The 26,439-nt window shown below is 39.0% G+C and overlaps 1 protein-coding gene across 4 annotated transcripts in view; it reads right to left on the reverse strand.

Moving 5' to 3' along the window:
• Positions 1-1,327: 1,327 nt before the first annotated feature.
• The window catches only part of MAOB (monoamine oxidase B), a 143,891-nt gene continuing 118,779 nt past the window's right edge, over positions 1,328-26,439 (reverse strand). For 3 of the 4 annotated variants that reach the window (XM_037135766.2, XM_053670575.1, XM_053670574.1), the window contains 7 exons: positions 23,434-23,530; positions 22,318-22,371; positions 21,070-21,127; positions 15,333-15,430; positions 3,948-4,059; positions 3,261-3,323; positions 1,328-2,203 (listed from right to left, as the gene is read on the reverse strand). In XM_037135766.2, the coding sequence (XP_036991661.2) occupies positions 2,048-2,203; positions 3,261-3,323; positions 3,948-4,059; positions 15,333-15,430; positions 21,070-21,127; positions 22,318-22,371; positions 23,434-23,530 (638 nt within the window). In that variant the 3' untranslated portion in view covers positions 1,328-2,047. The remainder of the gene's footprint in view (positions 2,204-3,260; positions 3,324-3,947; positions 4,060-15,332; positions 15,431-21,069; positions 21,128-22,317; positions 22,372-23,433; positions 23,531-26,439) is intronic. The other variant, XM_053670576.1, reaches the window with a different exon arrangement.

Genomic DNA, 26,439 nt, shown 5'->3' on the forward strand with positions numbered 1-26,439 from the left:
CTCGCTGCAAGGCCGGATAGGAAACAAGCCAATCTGCCTTGGCAGGAGAACACCTCAGTCCACTTTCAATAGAACAAAACAAAACAAAACTTTCCGGAAATCCTGTCTCTCATTCCTGCTCAGTCCCCAACCAAACCCGTGAGGCTAATACGTCTCTGGATTCCTCCCAGGCTTGCAATCACAGAGTCTGCAGTTGAACCGGGCCCTGTGTCTTTGTACCCCTCCCCAAAAATGCAAGCTGGCAAGCAGACGGGTCTCTACCTGGTGTTGTCCAGTTTTGCTTATACAGGAAGCAGGGGAGCTGCTGGCCCACGCTGGTGGCCACTGGAGCCGCTGGGTGCCCAAGCTCCTGTGGTAGACCTCTCTGGTGTTGGTCTCAGACCGATGGTTCTCGACCCCGGCTGTAGATGCAGCACCCGGGCCACCTGGCCTGGGGCGCCAGCCCCCGCCGCTGCTTTGTCTTTACTCTGGTCCCCAAAGCCCCACTGACCTGCCGCTTTCTGGTGTTTCAGCGTCCAACAGAGTCTCTGTTCTTTCAATTTCACAAATGCTGGATAACTGATGGATTAGTGCGCTGCTTTTCTATAGATCTGCCAGGATTTTCACCCACGAGTGCGGGAGCTAGAATCCGCTCCCTCTTACTCCGACGCCATCTTCCCCGGTCTCCCTAGTGGGCTCTTTAATTTCCTCATTTTGTCTCTAAATTTCCTATAAATTCATGAATATAAATGTCACTGCAAAATCAAAATCTTTATACTATGATTGATTAATCCTAGGGGATTTCTTACATTCTATTTATACTAAGGTTAACAAGCTTTATTTTCTAATGGAAAGTGGGAGAATGGTCATTTATAGATTTAAAACATATCTTGATAAAAGCTTAGTGAGTTGAGAGTTATGAGTCCTTTAAAATGATATCATTTGTAGAGTAGTTCAGATAGAATTTAGTGGAATGTGAAACTGTAGTTTTAAATTAATTAGTGTACCTAGTAAAAAGCTTTGCACTGATAAGAAATATTAAAGGTCAAATGAAATATTGTAATTATCTTAATAGTTAAAACATCTTGCTTATTAATATATCGACTATTTTGACAGTTTTGGGGGGTGGTGAAAGCAAGGGGTTCTGTCTTTTAGCATCCTTGTCATACCATTATAAATCATGTACTATGAGTTTGCATACACAGCACCCATAATGGGCCATCCAATCAAAATGCATGCATCATCTGGGCTTCCAGTAAAGTTTGACTAAATACTTTAAGACCACAATTATATGCCTAATATTGTATTGTGATTTAATCTGTCAAAACCTTGAAAGTCATTACCTAAAAAGAAAAAGCAACAGACATCTGGTGAATCAACTTTATTGTATAATAATAGTAGGAGTAGTACAGTAGTAGCACATAACAACTTAGTATAGAGTAAAACCATACAAGGGGGAAATACCAGTAACCATGGAAGGAAGTAGAGGAGGGTTCTTGGGGCATACATTCTAGGAGGTGGGAAAGCAATGGACCTGTGTTCTAGTCTCCAAAATATCGAGGTCTTATGTGGACCTTGGGCAATTATGTGCCACCTCTCCCAGCTTTATTTGGGCAAACTCTAAAAATAGAAGGTGAGGACTAGATGGTCTCTAAGGTCTTCTAACTATAAAACTACAGGATTATAAGGACAAATGCAGAAACCCTGAAAGATGAGGTTGTTACTTAGTGAGGAGAGAAGCGCAAAGCCATGGAGGTGGGGAAAAACTAGTTTTTTTTTTGTGCATGGGCAAGGTGTATTGTAGGACAGTAAGGACTTTAAACAAGACTGCTTAACTACTGTGAAGATTCTTGGGGCAATAAATTTGGAAATGGGCAAGACAGAGTGCTAAACCAAGTAGGGGGCAATAAGCTGGGAGCAAAATGAAGAAAGAGATACTGTTTCCTACGGTCAGTTGTTTGACTTATCTTCATGCTCCCCATCTCATGCTAGAGTTTGTATATCTTCATGGAACTTTATCACAACCCCTTCTCCTAACCCACACACAAAGTAAAGTAAGAAGGGGTGGTTATAGATGCCGCATTAAAAAACCCTTTTTGTGGGCCAGGAAGCCAAAAGCAGTTGCTGAAAAGATGGCCATCAATCCAATCAGCCTCAGCAGACCTGGCACGGAGGGCAAATGTCTCTCCAAGAAAGTTGTGGTAATGGGCTGTGCAGGAACATCCTGAGTTCAGAGAACATTTGGTGTCAGTACAAGGCTTGTGAGCTTTGCTCCAGAAAGTCTACATTTCCTCCAGTTCTGTGAACATGACCCGCTCTTGTCAACCTCTAGACTATTAAATATAATATCCCCTCTGGTCATAGCACTCATTCCCATTTCCTGCTGGGGCCTTTCCTTAACTAATTCTGACTCAACCTTCAAGTCTCAGTTTATACCTCACTTCTGCAGAGGGCTTTCCTTGTATCCACAGGCTAAATCGTCCCTGTTTTAACATTCTCAGCATGACTTCTTTATCACAGTTGTGCTTTTTGGTTATCATCTATTCTCTCAACTACATGTTGAGCTCTGTGAAAGCACTACTATAGCCTTATCACAATAGTTGATGCAGAGTAGGTACACAATAAGTTATTTGTTGAGTTGAATAAATCTATGGTTCACTCCGCCCTCAATCCCGTCCTTGACAGGCACTAAGAGAATAACTTGCACTGTCAGGAATATTCTTTCTGACTTCACACTTAATAGAGGAATAACTCTGACCTTTTTAAACCTTATTCTCTAAATTACATTCTACTCTATCATGCATGTGCCCTTCCTTACATGTGCCCAGTAGACCAGGAAGACTTACTGGGGTTTTATTACAAAAATAATATTGCATATATTGAAAATGAAATTTTAATAGAAATCTGCTCCATGTCATCCCAATCCTATGCCACTGGACAGGGGATGCTGCTATATCCTACTTTTACTTCCTACCTTCTGTTGAGAATCACCAGATTTAGAGATTTATTCAACAGGCATATGCTCAATTCTTAATATGTCTAGAATTCTCAGATGAAAAAGATCATATCTTTCCTAATAATCTATAATGAATGCAGCAGCTACAAATTTATCAAAGTTCTAAATCTCTGACCTCTGCCCTAACTTAGGCTAGTAAATTTTCATGGGTTGAATCACTTAGGGAAATATATATGAATATAATCATATACAAGTTGTGTTCTTTTTGCAAATAATTGTTCTTAGAGGACAGAGATTTCAATTCATGAAATAAAATATAACCTACCACAGACTCTGGTTCAGACTGCCAGATTTCATCCTCTGGAATCTTCCTCATGGCATACAGGATCTGAAAAGGAGTATCCTGGTGAATAACAAAAGTGACACCATATTTTTCCTAATCTGCTCTTTAAATAAAGGACTGAATCTTGAGATATCCATTAAAAACACCAGGGTAATAGCCAACATAGTCACTCAACCCTTAAAAGGGTCCAAAAACTCTTTCACTAATGTCATAAAAACCTCCAATCATTAGGCTCACCATAAATTTTACTTATGAAACATGATTTAATAGGAATGAGATCAGAGGAATTAGGCCGAAGCTCTAGTGGAGCAATCAGTTAGTGCATGGTACTTATAAAAGGAATTATCAGGAAACTTATAAATGAATTCTGAGTCCTAATAGAAGCATGTTTGGTTCTATAACATTAGACCTAGGTTATTTCTCCAGGAGAACCATAGTGATCTTTTGTCCCATGAGCTCTTTTCATCTTGGGCTATATGATAAATATTTTTGTTGTTACTTTTGGGTTAGGGTGTTCACTTCAACTGAGACTACTCTTAAAATTGTGTTTTATGCATCTCCAGATGGAAGTTACAGGAGAGTTGGCCTCCAGGATCTCAGACATGTTTGATCTGCTTGTCAGGTCCATGAGTTCCTTCTTTCTCCACAGCTCATAACCCCAGGTCCTACCTCTCGGGCTGCTCTCTCCCCAGCCTCTACAGCTCCCTCCATGTATCCACTCCAGTGTGTGGCAGTCTCTGTGCCTGCAAAATATATCTTGCCCACTGGCTGGCGTAGAACCCTTGAAACAAAAACAAAGAAGTAGAAATGGTTAGTATCAGAGAACCAGAGAACCTTAAAGATCAAAGTTGGTTGGTTTCCTCAGATTCTAAACAGCAGGGGTACATTGTGAATTTTGGGAAAATGTTCATGGGTTCCTCCAGCTCTTGCATGATCCTTGTCACAGACAAAATGGAATAAAAGCCAAAGTCCACTCCTACACCAAAAGCTTACAAGTGAAGACACTGACATCAATGGATCATGTATTTGTTTCATGTACATGAAGTCATGTGTAACTATTTTGATGGCTCACTAACTGTTCACAAGCCAACACATGGCCTAGTTCCCTGTCTGGCTATTCTATCAATAAACTTAGGAAGTCACTTTCTCTCACTGAATTTCCATGTAATTCCAAGGCTATGAAAATAAAACTTTTTGCAGTATTCCAAAAGTCACAAACCTTAAGGGTAGAGGAAAGCCCTGTGGGAAAATAATCCTTGCTCAGGCTGGGAGTTACATCACTAAGATATGCTGTGCCTTAGTTTTTATCTTACAAATTGAAGCTAATGATATGTATGCTGACACATGTCCCTGGGAAAGAATAAAGATGAAAAAGGGTATTACCATGTCACTACCAATGCCTTATAAGATGGGGTTTATCTTATTTCTTTCATGTGGTCAAGGTCAGACCAGTGCAGGTGAGTCTTCTTTTCCTCCCCACACTCCATTGCCAAAAGGCATTTTCCTGACACATCTTCCAGGACTGAAAATGAAACCTGCCACTCCATGGTCAGAAATATAATCATATCACAAACCAAAAACAAAAGTAATGGTCTGATTGGCTTTTCTCTGTTGAAAAGTTAAGTTTTTCACCCCAAAATTTGTTGTATGAGGCAAGAGATCCTATCTATGTTTCCAATTCTCCATTCCATCCTCAATATCACCCAGAGCCCAGACATGCAGGACTTTTCCCCGATATTCCATGAACTTGTAGAATTTTAAGTATTTGCTCAGACAGTTTCATCCACCTAGAGTGTATTCCCCAATAGCCTTTCTCTGCTCTCTAAAATCTTCAGTTATTATGGATATTATAGGCCTTTACAGATTTCTCTAGGTAAAGCTAGCCTGTCCCTCCCTGGGTCCTCATGGTATTAGTATGCCCCTTTATTAGAATACTTACTATAGTGATTATAGCCCTTACCATAGCATTAGAGGAATGTTTGATATTTTCTTATCTCCTCATTTCAATCCCAGCCCAACAATCCTTCACAGCAGAGAGGGCTTTTCTTAGTATCAAAGGTTTCATCACAAGGCTTGGCCAATGGTTAGCACAGTCAATAAATGCTGAATGAAACCATTACTATTGACATATTGTACACTCACCATATCCAAAGATTAACACAATGATCCAGTAGCTAATAGGTGGAGCCCTTTGGCCTAAGAATGTTCTCATAATCATCTACCATTTCATTATTATTTTGCATCTTCAGGAGGGAAAAAAGTATTAACCAAAGTCATTTCAATATTTTTTACCAGTTTTCATGGACAGTTCGATTAGCCATTTACATTTATTCACACTCTCTTTTAATTTTACACTATCAACAGCCTTTTAGTCACTATTCTACATTTCTTATTTTGTTTAGATTGAACTTTTCACATCATATTATTAGTTTGGTTTAATATTACTCTCATAGTCATAATAATTACTGCTATATCATTAATGTACACATTGCTGCTATCATCAAATACAATTAACTAAACACCAATGAGTTATATTTGGATGTGCAACATTGTGAATACTAAAAATTATTGAATTGTGCATTTTGAATGGGTAAATTGTGTGGTATGTGAATTATATCTCAATAAAGATGCTAAATAACAGACTGATTAACACACTGATTATTGTCTATGATATATGATTTATGTTTTCCCATATACCTCCTAAGGAAAGTGAGGTTCAAAGAGGTAAAATGACCTATCCAGGATGACAAAGTTGTTTTTTTTTTTAGAATCAGGAGGGGAACCCAAGAGCCTTCACTTTCAGTCTAGAACTCATTTTGCTTTTATAATGTTGTAACCATGTTGGCGCTTATATAGTTCTATTTGAAGAATTCTTACTGAGCTTTAATCTCACTATGAAGAAACTTCTTAAAATGTAAGTGAACCCTCTGACTATCTAAATACCAATTCTTATGCTGCATTGATTGGTTATATTGATTGGGAATGGTTCTTCAAAGGAATTAAGAGTGAAACACAGGACTTCTAGTTAAGATGGTGGCATAGGTAAACAGGGCTCACCTCCTCACATAAGCACATCAATATTACAGCTAATATAAAGACTTGGAAGATGGCGATGAAGTAGGAGGGAGCAGATTCCACTTCCCCCTGTACATGGAAGAAAAACCTGGCTGATCTATGGAGAAACAGAGCAAACAGCCAACAGTGTACCAGCATATATGAAAATAAGAGACCAAAAGTTGTAGCAGACACTGAAAAAACAGAAGGTAAGGAGACTGCTGCAGGACAACAGGGTCCCAGGGACCAGTGCGGAGATGTGGCTATAGCCCCAGGCCAGGCACCTGGTGCCAGTGCTGTGTCTACCACAGACTATTTGGGAGCCACCAGCCTGCCACAGAGTCCTTGAGAGAGAGCTGGGTCAACTGCTCCCTCCCTCCCCAGCCAAGCAGTGTTTGAGCAGCATCAGGAGAGACCTGGTTGCTTGAAGTTGCATAGGGGGAATAAGGACAAAAAGGCAAACACACAAGGACCATGATCACTCACAGAGTCTGTGGTTGCCAGCTTGGGAGAGTTGAGAGCCCTGTAGTGATGCGCACTGACCCTGATTGTCACTGGTCTGCCTGGAGAATTGGGCTGTACTGAGCATCAGGCTTGAGTAGGAGGAATTTCTCAAAAAGTAAAACTGTTTGGAGAATTCTCCCGCAACAGCCACTCAGCCTACTCCCTACCCAATTGGGCAGCAATACCGAGGTTGTGAGAACAGCCCTGCATTCCCCCATAGCACTGGGAAGGGTTTGCGCCCAAACCCATGGGACCCAGACAGCCTGGCTGGGTGTGCATGTGCATCCAGACCCCACCCCAGGGCAGTAGTCCCCTGGGAAACAGTACTTCGAAGAAGACCTGGATACCCCACATAAGGTGCCCAGGAGAGGCACCAGAACAGCTCTTGGGAGAGTGCTCACAAGACTGGTTGAGTACACATAAGCAAGGGAGAAAGGCCACACCAATCGTCCCTCAGCATGCTGCATCAAGCAAGGACAGAAAAAGCGGTTTGGTTGGTTTGAAACCAACAAGAGGTGTTTTTAGGGTTTTTTTTTTAATCTTTTTTTTCAATTTTTATTATTGTTTTATCTTTTAATACTTTCTTCCTCACTTTCCCTCTTTCTTGGTTTATTCCTCCTTCCTTTCTTTCTAATTTTATCTCTACTTCCTCCCTTCTCCTACCTTTTTCTTTTTATACCCACAAGTGAGACAAAAAACAGAACTGTGAAAGGACCAGAGATGGATCCAAAAAGGGGGCATCCAAATGGTTGAGACAGTGATACAAATTTCACCTTGCTATTGCAGAGAAACTACAAGTTAATGCATATTTGTATTATTATTTTTTCATTACTCTTACATCTCTTATTTTAATAGTATTTTTGTATTTCTCCTCTTCCTGTATAGGCTTCTTTGCTCTCTGGTTACACTGTATCATTTCACAGGTTTCCCCTATTCTCTCTTCCACAGTGTATTCCTAATTTACTATCCTTCATGTCACTTATGTTCCTTTAGCACACTACTCAAAGTTCTATACCCCCTATTCATGTTATCGGGATAACATAGATTCTGTCATATGACTATTGTTCTAATATTATTGTAAATAATAGCAATTTCATGCAATTGTAAACACTTCCCACAACCCTTCCCGGATCTTAGCCCACTTCACAGTTTCCTGAACTTTATTACTATAGTGGTTAACACTATTCTCTCACACACTGCACCTATTTACTATTCTTTACTCTCACCTTACTTCAGAATCTGACCTCCCACAACTTCACTGCTTTCTAGATCCAACTCACAAGCCTTCCCTCCCTAACAAGAGTCTTACCTTCTTTCTATCTTTCTTAAAAGTGGTTGAAGATCATGGTTAACATTATACATAGCCAAAGGATCTCTTATCTCTTCTCTACTGGCAACTACTGTAAATATGATGGAATACTCTCCTGCTGTCATAAACCATTTTGCCTTTCCCTCCAACTAATCACAAAAAAAGAGTAAGTGGAAGCGGTGAACACCAGGATACCCACTGGAAGAGGAAACCCAGAAAAAAAGGAACCACCAAAAGATAACAACAGAAGAAGGCGAAGGAGGGAAACACAAATCTCAATTCAAGAGATATCTAGAAATACAAATAAATGGTGGAGAAACTACCCAGTACAAACAAATGAACAAGAGCAAAAGAGAATCCTCAAAACCGTGTACACACACACAAAAAAAAACTAGCTTCAACACAACCTTCCCTAACCAGTAAAACAAATTACCAGAAGCGGTAGATAAAGTGACCATCAATTAACCAACTGGTGGGAAGGACATACACACACACAAAAAAGACCACAAAACAATCAAAACACAAAGAAAAACAAAGAGCCAACTTAAACTACAGCTCAAGACCAATAAGCTTAAGAGATCAAGGACATCACACTACTAAATCTCACTGGTATTCTAACACAGAAGTTCACATCATAAACCCAGAGCCAGAAAAAAACAATTTAAGAAGCTGAAGCTAACAAGAAGAGTCTCGCAAACAATAGCAAAACAAAGGAATAACCCCCAAATGAAAGGGAAGGAGGAAGCCTCAGAAAGAATGTTAGATGAAATAAAGGCAAGTCAGCTATCAGATATTGAATTAAAAGCACTGGTTATCAGGAAGTTCAAAGAGCTCACAATAAGCTACCAGAAACTACAGGGGAACTACAATGAACTCACTGCAAACTATATCAACATGTAAAAAGAAATAGAAATTATCGACAAGGGCCAAGGGAAAATGAGGAATACAATTTCTGAACTGAAGAACACAGTAGAAGGAATCAAAAGCAGGATCGATGAAGGAGAAGGTCAGATCAGCGAGTTGGAGGACAAAGTAGAAAATAACACCCAGAAAGAGCAAGAAAAGGAAAAGAGGCTCAGAAAGAATGAACAGGGATTAAGAGAAATGCAAGACAATATGAAACATAATAATATCCAAATAATAGGAATACCAGAAGGAGAAGAAGAAGAACAAGGGATAGAAAACCTATTTGAAAAAGGAATGATGAAAAACTTCCCTAATTTGATGAGAGAAAAAGTCACACAAATCCAGGAAACACAGAGAGTCCCAATCAAGAGGAACCCAACGAGGCCCATGTCAAGACACATCATCATTAAAATGGCAAAATTCCAAGACACAGAGAAAATCGTAAAGGCTACAAGGGAGAAACAGGAAGTAACATACAAGGAAGCCCCAATAAGGTTAGCCACTGACTTCTCAATGGAAACACTCCAAGCAAGAAGAGAATGGCAAGAAATATTCCAAGTAATGAGAACTAGAGGCCTACAACCAAGGCTACTTTACTCAGCAAGGCTCTCAATCAAGATAGAAGGATAAATAGAGAGTTTCCAAGAAAAAAGAAACCTAAAAGAATACACCTCTACTAAACCAGCTCTGCAAGAGTTGCTAAGGAGACTGCTTTAAGGAAAGGAAGGAAAAGAGAGAGACAGAGAGAAACACAGGTACAAAAATGGCAATGAATATGTATCTATCAATAATAACCTTAAATGTAAATGGATTAGATGCTCCGATCAAAAGACATAGAACAGCTGAATGGATAAGAAAGCATGATCCAAACATATGCTGCCTACAAGAAACCCACTGCAGGACAAAAGACCTACACAGACTAAAAGGGAAGGGCTAGAAATAGCCCTCACTTTTACTAAGATTACTAGGAAAACAGATAGGGAAAAAGAAGCTGGGGTAGCAATACTCACATGAGATGAAATAGACTTCAAAAAAAGGGCCATAAAGAGAGACCCAGAAGGTCACTTTATACTACTCAAGGGAGGAATCCACCAAGAAGACATAAACATTTTAAATATATATGCACCCAACATAGGAGCAAACAAATATATAAAGAAAATCTTAGAGGACTTCAGAGAAGATATTGACAGCAACACAATTATGTTAGGGGATTTTAACACCCTACTGTCAAAAATAGACAGATCTTCCAAAAAATATATCAATAATGATATTGTGGAGTTGAACAATGCCCTAGATGAAATAGACTTAACTGATATATATAGGACCCTTCATCCCCAAAAAGCTAAATATGCGTTTTTTCAAATGCACATGGAATATTTGAAAGATAGACCACATGATAAGACACAAAACAAGCTTCAACAAATTCAAGAAAATTGAAATATTATCAAGTATTTTTTCCAACCACAAGGGAATGAAAGTAGAAAACAACCCCAAGGAAGAAAACACCAAACACTTAAAATCATGGAGCTTGAATAGCATGCTATTATACATCGAATGGGTCAAAAATGAAATTATGGAAGAAATAAAAATTTTCTGGAAACAAATGAAAACGAACTCACAATAACCCCAAACTTATGGGACACAGTGAAGGCAGTCCTGAGAGGGAAGTTCATAGCAATACAGGCCTACCTAAGAGAGATAGAAACATTTCAAACTAACAACCTAACCCTATGTCTACAAGAACTCAAGGAAAAACAACAAAGACAGCCCAGAACAAGTAGAAGGAAAGAAATAACCAAGATCAGAGCAGAATTTAATGACATAGAGACTAAAAGCACAATTCTAAGGATCAATGAATCCAGGAGCTGGGTTTTTGAAAAGATAATCAAAATCAACAAGGCTTTAAGCAGGCTCATCAAGAAAAGAAGAGAGAGGACACAAATAAACACAATCAGAAATGAAAGAGGAGAGATTACAACTGACACCACAGAAATAAAAGGCATAGTAAGAAATCACTATGAATAACTGTTTGCCAAGAAATTTGAAAACCTAGGTGAAATGAATACATTTCTAGAAAAATATAGTCTCCCAAAACTCAATGAAGAAGAAGCAGAAAACCTGAACAGACCAATAACAGCAGATGAAATTGAAGCAGTAATCAAAAAACTCCTGTCACACAAAAGCCCTGGACCAGATGGTTTCAGAGGAGAATTCTACAAAGCATTTAAGGAAGAGATAACTCCTGTTCTTCACAGACTATTCTAAAAAATCCAAAATGATGGAAGACTCCCAAACTCTTTTTATGAAGCCAGCCTCATAGTAATCACAAAACCAGACAGAGATACAACGAAGAAAGAAAACTTCAGGCCAATATTGCTGATGAACATAGATGCTAAAATTCTCAACAAAATATTGGCAAATTGCATCCAACAGTACATTAAAAAGATCACACACCATGACCAAGTGGGATTCATCCCAGGGATGCAAGGATGGTTCAATATTCGCAACTCAGTGAATGTAATACATCATATAAACAAAAGCAAAGAGAAAAATCACATGATCAATCAATAGATGCAGAAAAAGCATTTGATAAGATATAAAACCCATTTATGATGAAAACACTCAGCAAAGTGGGAATAGCGGGAGCATTCCTCAAAATAATAAAGGCCATTAAGGAGAGACCTACATCCAACTTCATACTGAACAGGCAAAAACTAAAATCTTTTCCACTCAGATCAGGAACAAGACAAGGTTGTCCATTTTCACCAATGCTATTCAATATAGTATTGGAAGTCCTAGCCACAGTGATCAGGCAAGAAAAGGAAATAAAAGGCATCCAAATCAGAAAAGAGGAAACAAAACTGTCACTGCTTGCAAATGACATGATAGTGTACATGGGAAATCGTATAGACTCTACCCAAAAACTGCTCGACCTAATAAATGAATTTGGCAAAACAGTGGGATACAAATCAATATCCAGAAATCAAAGGCATTTTTGTATTCTAACAATGAAACAGCAGAAGCAGACATAAAAAAAAACCCATTCAATATAACAAAAAGAAAAATAAAATATCTGAGAATAAACCTAACCAAGGAGTAAAAGACCTGTATACAGAAAACTACACAACACTAAAGAAAGAAATCAAGGAAGACACAAAGAAATGGAAACATTTGCCATGTTCATGGATTGGAATAATTAACATCAGCAAAATGTCTATACTATGAGAAGCTATTTACATATTCAGTGCAATACTTATTAAAGTACCAATGGCATATTTCACAGACGTAGAATAAATACTTCAAAAATTTATATGGAACCATATATGACCTTAAATAGCAGCTGGAATTTTGAGAAAGAAGAAAGTAGGAAGGATCACAATACCTGATACCAAACTGTATTGCAAGGCCACTGTAATCAAAACAGCCTGGTACTGGCATAAAAAAAAAAAACAACACATAGACCAATGGAACAGAACAGACAGCTAAGAAATAAACCCAAGTCTGTGTGGTCAATGAAGATTCAACAAAGGGCCAGGAACATAAAATGGAGTAAAGATAGTCTCTTTAACAAATGGTGTTGGGAGAACTGAACAGCTAAATTCCCCCCCCCCAAAAAAAAATTAAACAGAATCAGCAACTTACACCATAGAAAAAAAATAAATTCAAGGTGGATAAAAGACTTAAATGTAAGTCGTGACACCATAAAAGTCTTAGAGGAGAACATAGGGAGGAGAATCTCAGATATTCTATGAAGCATTATTTTCACTGATATGTCCCCTAGAGCAAGGGACATAAAGGAAAGAATAAACAAATGGGAATCTCATCAAAATAAAAAGCTTCTACATGGGTAAAGAAAACAGTATTAAAATAAAAAGAGAACCAACTGTATGGGAAGTATTTGCCAATAATACCTTAGACAAGGGTTTAATCTCCAAAATATACAAAGAACTCACCTGACTCCACTCTAAGAAGACAAGCAACTCAATTAGAAAATGGGCAAAGGACTTGAACAGACACTTCTCCAAGGAGGACATACAGAGCACCCAGAGACACATGAAAAGATGCTCAATATCGCCAGCTATCAGAGAGATGCAAATTAAAACCACAATGAGATACCACTTTACAGTGGTGAGAATGGCCATCATAAACAAAGCAACAAACAACAAATGTTGGAGAGGTTGTGGAGAAAAGGGTACCCTAGTTCACTGTTGGTGGGATTGCAGACTGCTACAACCACTATTGAAAACAGTATGGAATTTTCTCAAAAAACCAAAAATAGATCTGTCTTTTGACCCAGCAATTCCACTGCCAGGATTATATCCTAAGAATCCTGAAACACCAATCTAAAAGAACTTATACACCCCAATGTTCATAGCAGCACAATTTACAATAGCCAAGAGATGGAAGCAACCTAAGTGCCATCAGTAAATGAATGGATCAAAAAACTATGGTACATTTACACAATGGAATTATCTGCAGCAGAAGGAAAGAAGGAGCTCCTACCCTTTGTGACAGCATGGATGGAACTGGAAAGCCTTATGCTGAGTGCAATAAGCCAGGCAATGAAAGACAAATAACATGATCTTACCTTTACCAGGAAGGTAAACAACAAAACAAGCAAGCAAAGTATAACCCAATAAACTGAAGTAGAGAACGGGGGGACAGTGACCAAAGGGAAGAGGGGAGGTAATTTCAGGGTAAAAGGGGAAGGGTTTACAGGAACAAGTATAAAGGACATATGAAAAAAACTACTGGGGTTGGAAATGGGAGGGAGGTGGGGAGCACTGCAGGGGCTGGGCTGGGATGGGAGTAAAAGACAGTAAACTGTACTTGAACAACAATTAAAATAAATAAATTTTAAAAATTACAACTAAAATATAGACAACCATCACTCATCATTACAAATCAAGCTGAATGGAAGTCTGACAACTTTGGAATTATATAATCCACATCCATCTAGATTGGTAGGAGGAGTGTAGATGCAGAATGGGCTGGTCCCACATCCACATGTGGTAGATAAAAATTCAATAGGGATATCTGAGGAGCAAGGAGTCCCAGACTCACAGCGGGCCTCCCAGCCCAGGATTCCAGTGCCAGGAAGATAAGTCCCCATAACATCTTACTGCAAAAACCAGTGGGGTTGGAGTTGGTTGAAGAAACTTCTGGAGATCCAAGCAGTTCCTCTTAAAGAACCCACACACAGACTCACCTACTCACACTCACTTCCTCTGAGTTCCAGCACTGAAGTAGTAGTTTGAAAGCCACCAGTGGCACACAAGGAGAAACTGAAGTGTCTGGCATCAAGGCAGGGGCTGGAGATAGGTTTCTCTCAGACAGAAGGGATTGCAGAGGCCATTGTCCATTTGCTGAGTCCTCCCCGCAGAGAACCACAGAGCTGGCAGGCTGGTGCCATATCTGAAACTCTATTAACATGCTAACAGTGTTTGCCCCACCCTGGAGATCCTCTGAAATTCAGTTGCACTCAACTTACAGGCACACACAAACTGTGAACTCTGACTTTTCCATATGAATGGCTGGTCTTGGTTCATGCTTCACAACTTCCTAATTCCTATCAAACAAGCAGCAGCTGGCTTTAGTAAGCCCCAAACTCTGTACTTCTTGTTAACGAATTGAAGGACAGATAAAGAGCTTCCCAGGCAAGAAAAAACTAAAGGATTTTATCATCATGAAATCATTATTATATGAAATGTAAAAGGAACTTATTTAAGAAAGAGAAAATAAAAATTTTGAACAATAAAGTGGCAAAAAACACCTATCTATCAACAATTGAATCTAAGAAACAAACTAAGCAAACAGGAACAGAGACAGAATCATGGATAAGGAGAGGGTTTTGATGGTTACCAGATGGGAGGTGGGTATGGGGGAATGGGTGAGGAATTGACAAAATTAAGAAATGCAAATAGGTAGTTAAAGAATAGCCATGGGGATGTAAAGTACTGTATAGGAAATGGAATAGCCAAAGAACACATATGCATGACCCATGGACATGAACAATGGTGTGGGGATTGCCTGAGGGAGTGGGGATGCTGGGTGGAGGGGATCAAAGGGGGAAAAATTGGAACAGCTGTAATAGCACAATGAATAAAATATAATTTATAAAAAGAGTGAAGGTCACCCCCATGATGCGTAATTATGATTTCTTTCATTCGATTCACAAGATACAAATAAAATTGGGCAGTTTTAAAAACATTTCCAAGAAACAGAAGAGCTATATAAACCTATTTAGAGTTTGGATTCAACTTAGCACACTGTTACTCTACCTTCCATATTGAGTCAGGATCCCTGGGGGGAAGTACGTCGTGTAACAGCCTCCTGAGTACTGATCCTCACACCAGTTCTTTTCTTCATAGTGCACCGGCTGCAAGGCAGAGTGAAAAAAAACTCAAAGGAAACTATCTACTCCAGAATAAATGAAACACATCTCAATAGGCTTCATATTAAAGAACCACTATATGTCTGAAATAGAGTCTTATTATCCTAATGTTTTTAGAGATTTGACTTTGGGAAGGTAATAAACTTCTAAGAAATTCTGACTTCAGAAAGTTTTCTCAATTTGTTCATATATAACTTAGGTACTGTGCATAAAACACAATTGTCAAGTTCCATTTTTAAATTGGTCTTAACTATTAATAAGTTTTAGTGCCTAATGGTTTCAAGACAAGTTTTAAAAGGGATTTATGCTTCTGTAGCTGTTGGAGTAGGGAAAAGCAAGAAAAAAAGTCTGTCAAGGGAAAAGGATGCTTGGATTCATGTTTTTGATGGAATTGGACTTTGTTGAAGAAAGCTAGACAGAAAAATTAATATTTTCATGGAATGTAGGAAATTCTGTTTTTTGTAAACAATTATTACTTTAAAAATATGTTTTTTTGACATGAACAGGGAAAACATTAGATGATATTTTGCAAAGCTTAAGTTTTTTTTATTAATATAACTAACATATACATTATCATTAAGCACAATTTAAAAAAGGTAACATTAACATGGCAAGTTTTAAGAAAAAATTATTTTAGAGGATAGCAATGGGGGAAATGGGGACAACTGTAACTGAACAAAAATAAAAAAGAAAGTAAAAAAATAGATTTTGATAAAATGTTTTGTTCAAAATTTTTGCAGTCGGGTCAATAATATCTTAACTGTATGGTGCCAGTTGGGTGCTGGAGGTATCAGGGAGAGTGCTTTAAGAAGTATATGGTTGTCTGACCACCATGCTGTGCACTTGAGATAAATACAAAGTAATGTTGAAAGCCCTGGCTGGCATAGCTCAGTGGATTGAGCTCAGGCCTGCAAACCAGAGTATCGCGGTTCGATTCCCAGTCAGGGCACATGCCTGGGTTGCAGGGAACTGTCCCAGCAGGGGACACACGAGAAGCAACCATACATTGATATTTCTCTCCCACTCTTTCTCCTTCCCTTCCCCTCTCTCAAAAAATAAATAAATAAAAGTAATGTTGAATATAGGCTGTAATTGGAAAAAATAAAATAAAATGGAAAATTCCAGAAATAAAAAAAATTGCAGTCACATAGAACTTTGGGTACTCATTTGTAATGCCTCCTATTTACAAAGCACTAGGCACTGCCTAAGGGGTATAAGTTGCTCCAGGCCTCTTGTGGTGTCCCCATGTCTGATGGCCAACCTTTTGTCTCTGCATCAGATGGGGACAAAGCACCTCATGACTACCCTTCTCTGGTATTTCCTGCCAATTAGACTAAAGGATGGACTTCATCTTTCACCTTTCCAGGAGTTGCCTCCTTCTGTGCAACAGACAACAAAGTAAGAGTAAAGCAAGTTCTCCTCTTTATACCAAGAGCAAACAAAGACAGGGTAACTCATTTTTATCATCAGCGACTAATCATTCATAATTAGAAAAATAGACTTTTCCAAATTAAAAATGATCAACTTCTTTGGAAATCTGAGAACAATTGCTTTCCTCTTCAACTAAGGTTCAACAACCAACTACCTAACAGGTTGTTAGAATAATTTTAATTTCAAACTGTGTAAACCTATGAGAGCCTCAGAATTGTATCTTCAAAAACATTGGAGTATGGGACTTCCGCCAAGATGGAGGCATAGGTGGATGTGCAGTGCCTTCTCACACAACCAAGTTTAGAGACAACTAAATATTAGCAACAGAAAACATAGCCAGAACACGGAAAATTGAACTTTTCGGAAGTCCGTTAACAACAAATTCTTCAGCCTGACCGGTAAGGGGTGAAACCAGCGGCTGGTGAAGCGAGATTGCACAGGAGGTCTTGGTCAGCCGCACTCAGGCGCGGAATCCAGACGCGCGGAATCCAGGCGCAGGGTTGGACCTAGTGAGCGACCGAGCGAGCCACCAGGCGAGCGACAGTGGGGGAGACAGTGGGGGAGCGGTGCTGCGTGTTGACTGTGGTAGCGCATTTGTGCGCGGCCGGACAGACGAGGGAGTGGGCGGTTGGACCGGGGCCCGGCGGGTCCCCGAGGCAAGCAGCAGTGGAGGGTGCCGCCATTTCCCCACTCTGACCCCACCTCCACATACAGCGTCATAACCCAGCAACTCTGAGTGGCCCAGCCCAGGTGAACCACCTAAGACGCTGATCCTCACCCAGCTGTGAGAAAGCAGAGGGGGTCGCCATTTCCCCGCTCTGACCACGCCCCCACAAACATTGTCACAACCCAGCGACCTGGGAGTCCAAGACACTGCTTCTCACACTTAAAGGGCCAGAACAGACCAAAAATGTCGCAAGTTCTCAAAGCCCCAGAGCCTATAGATCTAAGCAATGAAGAAATAGCAAAACTCTCAGACGCACATTTTAAAACACTGGTCTTCAGGATCTTCACAGAACTGGTTGATTATACCAACAAATTAGACAAATATATGGAGGCGAAACTAATTGAAATGAATGGAATTGCACAGGACACCAATAGCAATGAAAAGGAAACTGGGACTCAAATCAATGGAGTGGACCAGAAGAAAGCAAATAATGGCCAAACAGAAAAGAGTCAAGAAGCAAGAATTCAAAGAAATGAGGAGAGTCTTAGGAACCTCCATGACATCTTTAAACGGTCCAACATCCGAATTATAAGGGTACCAGAAGGGGGAAAGGCACAACCAACAGTGGAAAACTTATTTGAACAAATAATAAAGGAGAATTTCCCCAATCTGGCAAAGGAAATAGACTTCCAGGAAATCCAGGAAGCTCAGAGAGTCCCAAAGAAGTTGGACCCAAGAAGGAACACACCAAGGCACATCATCATTACATTAGCCAAGATTAAAATGAAGGAGAGAATCCTAGAAGCAGCAAGAGCTAAGGGGACAGTCACCTACAAAGGAGTCCCCATCAGACTGTCAGCGGATTTCTCAAAAGAGACCTTACAGGCAAGAAGGGGCTGGAAAGAGGTATTCCAAGTCATGAAATCCAAAGACCTACAACCAAGAGTGCTCTATCCAGCAAAACTTTCATTTAGAATGGAAGGACAGATAAGGTGCTTCTCAGATAAGATCAAATTCAAGGAGTTCATCATCACCAAGCCCTTATTATATGAAATGTTAAAGGGACTTATCTAAGAAAAAGAAGTTAAAGAAACATGAACAGTGAAAGGACAACAAACTCACTGTTATTAACAACCACACCTAAAACAAAAGCAAAGTAAAAGGACAGCTAGATCAGGAGTGGAAACATAGAAATGAAGATCTAAGGAGGGTTAGCAACAGGGGAGTGGGAGGAGGAGAAGGGGGGAGAAGGTACAGAAAATAAGTAGCATAGACAGTAGATAGAAAATAGATGGGGGGGCAAGAATAGCATGGGAAATATAGAATCTAAAGGACTTGAGACACATGGTCATAAACTAAAGGGGGGGGGTAATGGTGGGGATGGGGGGGTAGGGTGGGAGGGGAATGAAGGGGGGAATAGAACAACTGTAACAATATAATCAATAAAAAAATTAAAAAAAATTGGAGTATGTACCAGGATGAACACTCCTGAACAGTGTTTGTAAACAGAAAACCCAGTAATTCTTAACAGATGTGAAATTATATATATATATATATATATATATATATATATATATATATATGCACTCATATACATGTATATCTGTGGTTTTGCTACTTCACTCACACCACCATTGAGCTTAGAGTATAGGCTCATACTTAAACTTGCTAAATGGTATATGAAAGCAAAAAATGAAACAAAACACATTCCTCATTATTATGTTTTTATCTAAATGAATCAATTAATTATTTTTGTTCATTTAGTGAGAAAGAACTCCCAAAGTCCTTAAAAACCCATGTTTCACTGATATCAACTACAGGGGGAAAATTACTTTAAAAATGAATGAAAATGATAAATTCAAATGTCTCAACAGCTTGACTAGAAGGAAGCAAGGCACTGCAAAATTGAACAAGGTTAGTGTTAGAATAATAAGATTAAGCCATGTAGCTGCTCAACTAGGCCATGGTGTACACTGAAGAAATTTGTATTTAAGAGTCTTAACAAGCTAAACATTCTTAGCCTCCTCATTAGATTTTTCTCATATTTTAACTGCTCATTTGTCATTAGTTTCCATTGCCTTCAAATGCTTCATGGATAACTGGATTTAATAACGGCTTTCAAAAGATAATTTAATCCATGTCAAAATATTAAAAACCCAGCAGTTTAGTAAATGTAATAAGAACACTGAACTACTGCTTTAAATATTGGTGAGGGAGGCAGTTATGGCTACTGGTTATGAGTACATTGGACCTTCTGACTGTTATCAGATACCTTTTCTCAATGCCTTCCTACAGCACTGCATTCCACCCTTGACCACCTGCAGAGTGCTACTAGTTTAACTTGAAGATCAGTTTCCTGGGGCTACTTTTTTAATTTTAATTTTTGTGCAAGTACAGATTTCTGTCTTTTACCCCCATTGCAGCCCAGCCCCCAGCCCTCCCACCTCCTTCTCATTTCCACCCCCTCCTTGTTATTGCCCATGTGTCCTTTATACTTGTTCCTGCAAACCCTTCACCCTTTCCCCCTGAAATTCCATCCCCTTTCCCCTCTGGTCACTGTTGGCCTGTTCTCAATTTCAGTGTTTTTGGTTATATTTTGCTTGTTTGTTAATTAGGTTCCAGTGCTAGGATTATATCCTGAAAACACTGAAACACCAGTCCAAAAGAACCTATGCACTCCAGTGTTCACAGCAGCACACTTTACAATAGCCAAGTACTGGAAGCAACCTAGGTGCCCATCATTAAAGGAATGGATCCAAAAACTATGGTACATTTACACAATGGAATTCTATGCAGCACAAAGAAAGAAGGAGCTCCTACCCTTTGCAACAGCATAGATGGAACTGGAAAGTATTATGCTAAGTGAAATAAGCCAGGGGTTGAAAGACAAATACCATATTATCTCACCTTTATCAGACTACTTTCAAAATTGTCTAGAAAACCCTGCTGATGAGGCTCACCTTGAGTCAATCAGCATGTCTTTTCCTGTAACTCCTAATGTTCAAGGGTAAAACAAGGCAAAAAGGAATGTGCAGGGGGGACAGGTCACCCTATTTTTACCCATGAGACAGTGAGGGGTGGGGTGGATGTTATGAAATGTTTATATGCTAGTTTATGTATGTAAAGGAAATTCTGGTGTCTTTACAAGATCAACAGAGAAAGAACAAGTTATTTTTATCCCTATCCTGGCTGCTAGGATATAGGATCAGAAGTACCCTTCTTCTACCTCCTGACAAAGCTAGGAGCAGAGTAGCCCAATTCTCCAAGAAGGTCTTTGATCTTAGGGACAAGCATAACACCACCTGAATCACAGCAATGTTGCAGGGTTCCTTAGCTTCCACCAACACACCCAGGGCCCATACTCTTTGGGCCAACTTATAAGTTCATCAGTCCTGTACAGACCCCTTCAAGAATGTATCAGGGAAAACATGAGCTTTGGGGCCCTACTGATGAATCTATCCCTGCTAGTCCCTTGAAGACAGAGCAAGAGCTCTATCCTCAGGAAAAGGTTGGGAAGCAGCCTTACCTGCAAAGCTTCTTGGGAGCCCAAAACTTTTGCATAGAGATCACAAAGTTTATTCAACCTATTTGGGGGGCAAAAGTGAAAAGGAAGGAAGTGAAAGAAAACAGAAAAAGGCATTCATCTCCACATTGAAGACTGTGAGCCATTGCTTCCACTTGACATTTCAATTTAATTTTTCAAAACAAGGGACTTTGTTCTATTTCAAATGTTTTAAATCTATGTCACAAATAGTATTAAAGAAAATAAAGTGAGGCATTGCCTAAATCACTGGGATCACATGGTAATTTGTTCATTCATTCTAAAAAGCATTGTGGCCCTGGCTGGTGTAGCTGAGTGGATTGAGTGCCAGCCTGTGACCAAAGGGTCACTGGTTCAATTCCCAGTCAGGGCACATGCCTGGATTGTGGGCCAGGTCCCCAGTAGGGGGCTCATGAAAGGAAACCACACATTGATGTTTCTCTTCCTCTCTCCCACCATTCCCTTCTGTTTAAAAATAAATAAATAAAATCTTTACAAAAATAAATAAGCATCGTGTACCTCTTAAGTGTCAGTCAATCTGCTAAACACTGGGAGGACCCAGACATAATCCTTACTCACTCCCTTCCTGCTCCACTGCAAAGCAATGGGCACAGTGGAAAAAGAAGGGAGCAAGAATAGCTTTAAATTCTGTTTCTGCCTCTTATGTACTATAAGCTCTTGAGCAGGTTACATAAGCTCTCATAGCTTTAGTTTTAATAAACTCACATTATTTTTTTTGTTAATGATGTAAAATAGTGTGATCCAAGCAGCATCCTCACCCAGGAACCTGTTAGAAGTGCACTCCTCCCCAGGTAAATTTTCAGCTCCTGGACTATATCTATTTTAGTATTCTAAGGTGGTATGTGTATTATGTATTATCCAAAACTTCTTGCATGGTATCTTATGTATAATAAACTCAATAAGTATTAATTTGAATACTCAGTTTTTAAGTAAGTTGTAAGCACTGTGACTTTATACAAGACCATTATAAAGAACACAACACACATGTAACATTGGAAACACACATATTATTAGACAGTATTTAAGTTAAAAATTAAATAAAATTGCAAGGCAGTCAAGTAGACAGAAAAGAATTTAAAAAGCAGGAAAAGAAGAGAGGAAGGGGAAAGAGGAAAAGGGATTGGAAAGAAGGTAGAGGTATAGGAAGGAAGGAAGGAAGGAAGAAAAGAAGGGAGGGAAGGAAGGGGGAAGAAAAAAGAGACACTTTCTTACCTTTCTTCTTTGCTAAGACGTGCCAGTTTTCTGGCTTTGTGGGCAAGGATAAATCTAAAACATGCAAACAAGAATAAAAGGGGGGACTTAATTGCTGCTTTCATCTTGGCCTCATTTTTATAGTTACATATGTGCCTAGTGTACAAGTTAAAAATAAACCAGAAGAAACAAATTACACAGTAGTTATTTTATGTTCAATGTTTTACTATCTATGTGTTACATTCCTGACACTGAAACATACTTTCTAGCTTTAGGGATCCAATGCACCAAAGATAGATCACTGGCCATGATTTCTGCCTAGGGTTAATACTATGACTGATCTACTTCTCCCTACATGGCTAGTAGTTGATAGAAATGAGTCCTGGGTCTTAAACGCCCAATTAAGGCATGTCTAAGCCTTTCCAATTTCATCCAGCCCTTGCCCTTTGCTTCTATGTACACAATGGTGTCTCCCTAGTGCCCAGCCCTCTAGAATCTGCCTCCATTTGTAGTCCTATGATTGTTTTCAACCTTACAACAACCAACTTTGATCTCCCACCTCTGACCCTTGGCTCTGTCTGAAATAAACTCATACGTATTCTAGAGCCCATATTAATTTTGAGTGCTCCAAGTGACTACCTTTCTAGGTCAGGTTCTGTCCCCCAACATATCCTCCATCTGTGTTCATCTTCCTTGCCAAGCTGAGGACTTGGTTGGTCTTGACTCCTCTCTAGTGGGACTTGAAAGCATCCCACATAAATGTGGGAATCTCAGCATCCCACATAAATACCATTGATGTTCACATAAGCTCCCACAAGAAGCCCTCTTAGTAAAGCACCCCAAGTCAGGTCTTTGTATCATGCTTTCATGAAAGATAGCTTACCAAAATATATCACCCCCCAGCACTAAATATGATGCAGAAAATTAATATAACAAATTTTAAAATGTTGTTATAATTTATTTATAAATATTTATTCATTGGAAAACACTATTTAAAAATAATTTTTCTACTGAGGATTGGAAGAATAATGCCATTATGCAAAATATTATTTTTAAGAATTTGGGGCACATTATTAATAGTATGGCAATACACTGCCAATGCCAAATAGCATTCACACCACCATAACTGTGCCTTACCCAATTATGGAGGGATAATTGCCATCAGGTTTGGTATCATCCAACGTATAGGCAACTGGAGCTTCTTCTCCTTCAATAATCATGGTTCCACAGTAATCTTTGAGAACAGAAAAGTGAAAGAAGATATTCATCATCCTATCGAGCTACCCATAGCAGTTACAATGAGCACACATTTTTTCAACTTCAGAAGGCCAAAGGTTGAATATAAGATACTATACTCGCAATATGTGAAGACAAATCATGATGTCAAAGGAAGGCTAAGTAGCCAATCTTTTGTGGAAAATATCAAACTGTAGACCCCTGTCTGCAAAGAATAAAGCAATGGGATATTATGAATTAGTCCAGGCCACCATGTAATGAAACCTTGTTTTCCTTGTCATACTCATGTCTTCTATTTTCTCTTCTATAAGAAATCAGGTAAAATCAAAGATGTTTAAAAGAAATACTAGTTTATTACTATAAAACAGAAGAAACTGAACATTCATATTCTATGAGGAGCCACTTACTCTATGTTAAGTAGTTTTTATTATCTGGAGACAGGGCCGAGAGAATACGGATAATTAAAATTCACAGAGTTCCAAACTCTCATTTCAAACACAACCTCCAGAACAACTTGGAAAACAATTTAAGCTCATTCTGGACAAAGGTATTGTCTCATTCCCCACCTGAACAAAATATATGCAATTTCAACAAAAGACTGTGGCAAAGCAGTGGTGTAAATGTCAGAGCAGAATTTGAAATGTTATAATAATGTGTTGCTATAGCACATCCTTCCTCCTACTCCATCATTTACTTGCAAATTGAGGTTCTTTGAACAAAATTATAGTGTAAGACTCTGGAACAAATGTTGTATAGAAAAATCCAATGAAAGGGTTTCAAAACGACGAAGAAAAAACAGAGGAAGAACTTTGAGGGTATGCATTGCCCTGACCATCATATGAGCAGACACACCTGTAGGCTTTTTACCTGCAGTTACTTCTCTTTTTCTCCTCCCACAATCCTTCCCACTCTGCATCCATGGTAATCAATGTCCCAGTCAGCCACTGGGTCGAGGGGCATCTGTATACCCCTCAGGCATACTGAGACAGGAAAAAACATTGAAAAAAACCTCAAAAGTTGGATGGAGAAATGTTTAAAATACACCTGGGAACTCAAGAAGATCTAAGAATACAAGAGAAATAGCTAAGGAATCACCTGTTATAAGAAGACAAAAAGAGAGAAAAACAGGACAGGATGTGATAAGAGAACAGAACAAATGCACATTGATCATATCACATGGAAGTTGCTGGATTGGATGGATTGATAACAGAGGATGCCTGGCAGTGTGGAGTTGAGGTTCTGCTTTCTGGGTAGAGGGACTCTTTGCCATTTTTTCCTAGTGTAAAGCTGCCTTTGAGCCATGCAGGTGCACTGGGCAGAAGAGAACAAACATAAGGCAAAGGAAAGAGTTATGCTTAAGCTAGAACAAACCATGTGGTAACAGTGTAAGTAGAAAGCTCAGGAGCTTTCACATGCAAAGGGACTTGCTGTTAGCTTGATCCAGCCTCACTCTATAAAAGAAAAGGGCATTCAAGAATGTCAAGACATTTAACAAATCCTTTATCAAGAGTAACAATGACAGCCCTGGCTGGTGTAGCTCAGTGGATTGAGTGCGGGCCTGCGAATCAGACAATCGCGGTTCGATTCCCAGTCAGGGCACATGCCCAGGTTGCAGGCAGGTTCCCTGCAGGCCAGTTCCCAGCAGGGGATGCACAAATGCAACCATACATTGATGTTTCTCTCCCTCTCTCCTTCCCTTCTCATCTAAAGATAAATAAATAAAATCTTAAAAAAAATACTTAAAAAAAAAGAGTAACAATGACAAAAACAGTAAGAAAAAACAAACAAGAAGGAACTCTTAGAGAATAAAGACAAGGAGTACAAGAAATTTCCCCCAAAGTGGCAAGTAACATCCTCAGGGAGAAAAGAGATGTTGTAGCTATGGGAAGTAATAAAGAAAAATATTCAGAATAAAATAATTCATTGGAGGCTTTTTTAGTGGGGGGGCTGTAGAATTTCTAAGCAAATAAATTCATCCGGAAGAATAACTCAAGTTTACCAAGGACAAACTTTTAGCAAAAATAATGCAGAGAAAATGCCTCAACAGATATGAAGCATATAAGGCCACAGTGATTAAAATAATACAGTACTACCATAGGACTTGTTAATATAATTTTTTATGTACAAAGTGGGATGTGCATACCTGGATTGCACATCTAGAAAATAGAAGAAGATATCAGAAATTCTTAGTTTTTAATTTTAGCCTTTCAAAAAAAGCATATTTGTATATTTTATAATTATAAAATGGATTTTCAGAGGTCCATGTGTATAATCTAGAAGTGAATATATTCAGTGGTAATTAGTATTTAAAATATATTTTATACGCAGGGCTATAAAATATTACCTGTTATTGGTAATATTTAGCTTTTTCTGGGATAATCTACAAGCAATTAAGAACTTGCTAAGGCTGTCTGTATCAAAATGCAAAAAGTTACCTTATCTTCAATAATCAAACCATACTTCACTTAGAAAATAACAACAAAAAAGCAAACAAATAAGCAAAACTCTTGAATAATTGGCTGCTGAGTAACCCATATGTCATTGTGCTAGGGTTGTTTGGGCTGCAAAATTCACTCCCTTTTATCTGGTTAGTTCAATATTCCCTGAGCTTTTGTGTTACTCATTAATCACAGTGTCTTCAGCAGTGGCATTGACAGTCTTACACAAAGTAAACACCCTATTATGAAACTCAACTTTATTATATTTCATTCTGTTATAAAATCTTTCAAGATGTTATCAAATTGCTTATCCCTGTTACAGGAATCATCCTGACTCACATCACATCCTGGATGTGAGTTTCTTCCTTGTGTTTCCACAATAGCCTAGGTAACACTGACACTGAACTCAATACATTGTCATGCAATTATCAGTTTACATGATTGTATCTCTCTGGAGTCTGGATTTTCT

The sequence above is a fragment of the Artibeus jamaicensis genome, unplaced genomic scaffold (genome assembly GCF_021234435.1).
Source record: "Artibeus jamaicensis isolate MK-2021 breed Jamaican fruit bat unplaced genomic scaffold, CSHL_Jam_final contig_60, whole genome shotgun sequence".
Lineage (NCBI taxonomy): Eukaryota > Metazoa > Chordata > Mammalia > Chiroptera > Phyllostomidae > Artibeus > Artibeus jamaicensis.